General features: G+C 48.0%; 1 protein-coding gene across 4 annotated transcripts in view; it reads left to right on the top strand.

The window, feature by feature from the left end:
* Positions 1 to 5,739, top strand: part of SP1 (Sp1 transcription factor) — a 30,815-nt gene extending 25,076 nt beyond the window's left edge. For all 4 annotated transcript variants that reach the window (XM_005307746.5, XM_042842215.2, XM_042842213.2 and 1 more), the window contains exons 4-6: positions 1,471 to 1,636; positions 3,814 to 4,013; positions 5,124 to 5,739. In XM_005307746.5, coding sequence (XP_005307803.2) covers positions 1,471 to 1,636; positions 3,814 to 4,013; positions 5,124 to 5,440 — 683 coding nt within the window. In that variant the 3' untranslated portion in view covers positions 5,441 to 5,739. The remainder of the gene's footprint in view (positions 1 to 1,470; positions 1,637 to 3,813; positions 4,014 to 5,123) is intronic.
* The last annotated feature ends 327 nt before the right edge of the window (positions 5,740 to 6,066 follow it).

Raw genomic sequence — 6,066 nt, forward strand, 5'->3', positions numbered from 1 at the left:
TTGCCTTGAGTTGGGAATAATGTTAGCTAAGTATGAGTGACCTTGACGAAAATACAGGCTGTGTTATGCCCTAACTTTCTCTCCTGCCCATGAGACACAAGTAACCAGCATGATAGGATGTTGGCTATAATAGTATTCTCTGTTCTACCCTGTATTACTCAGGAGTCTGGCCATTTCAGAGCTGTGGCAGAGGAAACTGTACATTTTCCATTCAGTAACAATAAAGGAGTTCTTTAGTATATTCTGATGCCAACCCTGTGTATTTAACGTGGGTTGTAATAAATAACGTGTATTTAACATAGTTTGAACTTTTTACATTCGCAAACGTACTGCAAGCACTTCTGTTGTAAGTAGAACTTGTCAGAACTTCTGAGACTGACCTTTCCATTAATCCAAGGTCTGTTTTGTTGCCTTGAAATCTTCCTCGCGTTCGAATTGTGTAGATTGCCTCTGGGGTCTGTACGTGTAGAATACTAAAGTTCTAGTTGGACTTTATGCTCCCAGTTCTTGCCAGAAGTGGTACATGCTTGGCCTAGGGAAATGCTGTGTAATATAACTTGGCTGCAGACTCTTGCGTGTAGTCTCAGGTTTGGCTTTAAAATCGTAGAGACTTTTTGGAAGTTGGGGGCGAGAGAAGAGTGAAGTCGTACGCAGTAATCCAGAGTGCATTTTATCAAAGTACACATTTTCATGGCTATCATTATGCAGGCCAGCTAATAAAGCCTCAGACTTGCAAACAAGTAAGAGAAGAGACTCGCGTTCTTTGGAAATCTGAACATCTCGGGGGAAATCATGGCCCCAGGGGAGTCGATTGCAGTTTCGCTACTGACTTCGGTGGGGGAGTTTTGCACGCTTGTTTTGTCTCTGTTTTCCAGAGTGGGTTAACCGAAATGGTTGAAATAGTTGGCAGATAACAATATTGACTTACTCGATTCTATCTTCCTGAAAAAGACACATGCTCTACAACTGCCTTAAACCTCGATAACTCGGGCAAATCTGTGGAGTAAAGAAAGCAAGTTTTGTTTTGATCGCCACTCCTGGGCTCATTTTTGATAAGGATATCAGTGATTCGCTGGAGGAGGATAAAGGCAAAAAGTAACTTGTTCAGTGTTCCCTAAGGGGGGGTGGGGGAGGATTGGACCAGGTTGTTTCTTTTTGACCCTGACAATGGTTTGTGTAAGGAAGCTTTGTACAGGAAACGGAGTGGGGGCCCCAAAATGAATTACTTCCCAAATCTAAATTGAGACAGCAAAAGGGTCTGTAGAGGGGCAGCTAACTCCTGGCTCCACAGCTGTCTAGAAAATACAGCGGGAGAAAGGTGCTCCTTCGGATGTGTGGCGTGACGCTCCATCCCACATATAAAATGCCTAGCCATTTGTAGTTTGTTTTTCCTTCTTTTTAATTTCCTCATTGCTTAGGGTTTGCTGGTTAAGATGCTGATCCAAAAGTAATGCAGATATTTCCCTCTAGGTGATCATAGTGCTCAGCTGGGCCTGCACGGTGGAGGGGGTGACGGAATGGGAGACGAAAACGCTACTGTGGAAGAAGGAGAGACTAGTCCCGACCCACAGCCACAAGGCCGAAGGATGCGGAGGGAAGCCTGCACCTGCCCATACTGCAAAGACAGCGAAGGAAGGTAGGATTTGCTAACTGGGTACCTCAAACTGTAGTTGGGATTGTCACTATGATGTCAGGGCGTTTCAGAAACCCAGAGGGATGGAAGCTATAGGTCACTTAGCAGCCTTGGCCTTCGAGAACTAAAGTCAATCCAGGTTGCACTCTTAATAAAATAGGTTGACAGGTCGGATGGTTGCAGTAGTGCTCTCTCCCAGGAGCCCTAGGCCAGATCTGGTGAAGGGTGGGTCACAGCAATTTTGGGGCACGTGCTGGGTGCCTCATTTGAAACTGCCATTGTCAGAACTGAGCAATCTTAGTCTGTCCAGTCCCCGTTCTTGTCGGACTGGAATAGCAGAGTGAGGGGCTGGTGATGTCCAAATGGGTGGGCATCAGCTCAGTTGCATGAGAGGAGGAGGGAAACTTGCACTAAATCCACTAACGCTCTGCTAGTGTTCTAGTCCCTGGGTCCTCCTGAAATGACACTTACACATGAAAGCTGTTGGGAGTCTTTTGTTTTGGTTTCCCCCTTAAAACTTTGCCAGGAGTAACTGAAAGATTTTTACTGTCTCTGGATTGAACGTGCACTGTGTCTATGGTCATCAGGTTATAAACTGTTTGCTTCAGTGGCTTCCTTTTCCATCGCTAAAGTATTGTCGGGTGCAGAAAAAGGGCTAAACCTTATGGCTGAAATGAGCACGCTCCTGTTTGTGAGAAACTGAGGGCTGAGCCGTGTATATTCCTGTGGCCTGGGTTCTCCTGCTAGAGAACAGTGCTGCAGAGTGGCAGGGTTTGTTTAGTGGAGTCTAGGCTCCTAGTGTCTACTCCGGGCTTCGCTCCTGCCTTGGAGAAATGCAGCTAGCTCCCGGCCTCGCTGGTGATGAGACCTTGGTCTGTGTTAAAGCGTTGAGAGCTGTATCGTGGAAGGCGCTATCGCAGGGTGGTAACAAAACATGCTGCACTGAGCAGCATGAAGGAGTCAGCGTCAACCCCACAAGGCCAGAAATGTTAATCGGAGGCTGTAATTCCCTCCCTTTTGGCACCTCATCATGCCTAGGGCTTTAGGGGGTATCTCCAAATAGGGGCAGGGCCATGGGTGTACATTAAGGACAGAATTTCAGTCATCAGCTATGTGACGGGTCTGCCTAACCAGCAGGGTCACTCAGAATGAACAGCTTCTTTAAAACCTGTGAACGCAGCCATTCCCATTCCCTCTGTCCCCCTTCCTCCCACCACCTCTTCCCACTTCAATCATTGGTTCCCTCCCCTTCCTTTTTCCGTGGACTTGCTGTTCATGGCATACCCCATATTGGTCATTGCTGGGCCCGTCCCACGCGCTCTTCCTCACTTTCACAGCGGCTTTGTTACACTGGAGAATTTTTAGTTAAAAATGTACTGAAAAAGGGACTCTGAGGAGAGACCCCATGGAACAAAAGGTTTCTTACGCACACAGTGAAATTAGGGATGGATTTGCTGAGGAGCCACCTGTCGGACCATGTCTTCTGACTACTCCTGAAGAGGCTCCTGGTTGCAACCTCTTCTGTTTTTTCACTGAGGATTTAAGAGACTCCTCTGTGGCCCCTCTGAAGCCCTCACACCCACCGTCTTTTCCCCCCCCCTCTTTTCCTCTGACTTAGACTTCTTAAAACTAGTGGTTTACCTGCTCCTAACAGTTCCCAGTCTGACTTCAATTGGGGAGTGTTTTTGTGCACATGTGGAACAGGTTTGAGTCTCCCAATAACACTTCAATCCTTATGAGAACCTGTCATCCAAAGGTGTGGCTGCAGTTACCAATCTGAGAATGCTCAGCACCTTTTATCTCTGGAGTACCTTGTAGTCACCAATCCCCAAGGACACAGACGTCCTCTTCGTTTGACAGAGGGTTAGACTGAAGCGTTGAGTGGGAGCTGACTTGCTTGTGGTCACTGAGCAGAGTCAAGACTAGAGAACCCTGATTCCTCTAGCCAGGAGACCGTCCTACCCACTCTCCTGGGTGTCCAATGTCATCCCAGCATCTGAGCAGTAAGTAGGCGTGTCTAGTCAGCGCTCTGCTCAGCGACTGGTAACCTGGGGTTTCCATTGTGCGAGCTCAGCAGCCCCGCCGGATGCCACGTTTAGGAAGCTGATGTGTCACCTCCCTGGTAGCGAGAGTGGAGAGGCTCTGTAAATTAACGCCTTGATTTCTTTGGATTCTTCCAGGGGTTCTGGAGATCCCGGTAAGAAGAAGCAGCACATCTGCCACATCCCGGGCTGTGGGAAGGTGTATGGCAAGACGTCCCACCTGCGGGCTCACCTCCGGTGGCATACCGGGGAGAGGCCTTTCGTCTGCAGCTGGATGTTCTGCGGGAAGCGCTTCACGCGCAGTGACGAGCTGCAGCGGCACAAGCGCACGCACACAGGTAAGCCCGGGAACCTGTCCTGGCTCTGCGAAGGGAGCACCTGCCAGGTGCGCTTAGAGCAGGGGCGTGGGGGAGCCTCCGCTCTTTCTAGCCTTGTATGTATGCTGCAAGGGGTTCCAGGATCCTTGTGATTGCCAACACTCTCCACTATGGGCCTGGTGTTTGTCCAGTGTTCATCATCTATTGCTTTGGGATTCTGCAGTACAGGTATATTTACAGGTTCTGTCACCAGCTGGACAAAACCATGACTCTTCTGTTCGTTGGCAGCTGCGTCAAGCGAATCCTCTGCAGTACTTTCAGCTGAGATGTTTTCCTCAGCTTAGGATCCCCAAACAAGGAACAGCTAGAACTGCTCAGAAAGCTGCCCACAGGGGGAAGTAACATTCAGAGTAGGGGGAGATTAATGTGAGAGGGTCTGAGAGGCCATCATGGAGACAGAGCCAAAGAAATAACACGTGAGAGCCTGATCTCACTCTTGAGAGCGTCCACACTGAGCGGAGTCCTGTTGAAATCCGGGGGGCTCTGTGTAGTGCATGATTCACAGTTCAGGGTTAGGGCCCACAACGTTTTGGGGAAGAGGGTGTGTTTTACTCCACATAATAGATTCAGTTTGGCAAGTGGGTGGATGAATCTTTCTCGCTACATCCCTCGTAGTTCTGAGACTTTGGTTCTAGTGCAGTAACTAAAGGTGGCTTCTGACACCTGGTATGTTTTCATCACCAGTAAATCTGCTTTGGTCAGAAGTTGTATAAAGTGAAAGAGAAAGCCGGTCAGAGAAGAGTATGAAGACCGTTGGATGTTAGCATGGCAAAAGGCACTGACTGCAAGTCTTGTCAGAGTTATTTCTGAGGGGCAGAGCCTTGCTATCTTTCACTGAAAGGCAGTTGAAAAGTGCTGCACCCCTCTCTCCCTTAATACCTGTCGAGGTTGCTCTGTGAGCTTCATCCAGCCAATAGCTGAAAATTGCTTCTTATTCGGAGTTTGGTTTGTATGTTGAGCCCTTGTTTGTTTGTTACGATGTGGTGGAAAGGTTTGGCTTCCCATAAGGACGTTAAGGAAGCACGTTGTTGAAATGGCTGAGCGGTTCTCCTCTCCCGTTGCTGTTCACAGGTGAGAAGAAATTTGCCTGCCCGGAGTGCCCAAAACGCTTCATGAGGAGCGATCACCTGTCCAAACACATCAAGACCCACCAAAACAAGAAGGGCGGCCCAGCCAACAATGTGGCCATGAACGTCTCTGCGGTCTCCATGGACACCGGGACTTCGGAGGGAAACAGTGGGCCAACCCCATCGGCCCTCATCGCAACCAACATGGTGGCCATGGAAGCCATTTGTCCCGAGGGCATTGCACGCCTTGCCAGCAGCGGCATCAACGTCATGCAGGTGGCAGATCTTCAGTCCATCAACATCAGTGGCAATGGATTTTGAGACTGTGAGAACCACAAGACATGGACGATGTACAAATCTGGGGTTCAAGGTAGTGTGCTGAGAGGGTAGGGTCAGTTACACCTTCTAGCACGAGAGCCCAGTTCCTCTCTGCCAGGAATGCTACCTGAAAACAAGGCCCAGCGATCGGCTCAGACCTCTGAGGCCCAGTGACTACATGGGGATGCCAGAGCTTTTTTTGACTCGACTTTCCCTCCTCCCCCATAACTTCTCCCCTACATTTCCCTCAGTAGCTACCCCTGATGCCAACATGCCTTGGTAAATGTATATGATCATTGAAATACTTTTTAGCGCAAAAAAAAAAAGATTCTATATTATTATTATTATATATATAAAAATATAAAATGTGTTCATTTGAGCAAGGAAAAAAATTGCTGCGACCAAAGTGTTTTTGGTCTATTTTGGATGCCTTATCTTTGAACAGATGACCCCGTGGGTAGTTAATAAGACAATACCCAAGCTGTTGTTCAGATGCTATATTACATTTTACATTGTAACCTTAAAAAAAATTAGCCTTTTGTATGCTCTGCTTTTAGGTTTCTTTTTTTCCTTAATTTTTTTAATTATTTGGGTGAGGTTTTCTTCATATAAAACAGTCACCCTCTTCC

The sequence above is a fragment of the Chrysemys picta genome, chromosome 22 (genome assembly GCF_011386835.1).
Source record: "Chrysemys picta bellii isolate R12L10 chromosome 22, ASM1138683v2, whole genome shotgun sequence".
Lineage (NCBI taxonomy): Eukaryota > Metazoa > Chordata > Testudines > Emydidae > Chrysemys > Chrysemys picta.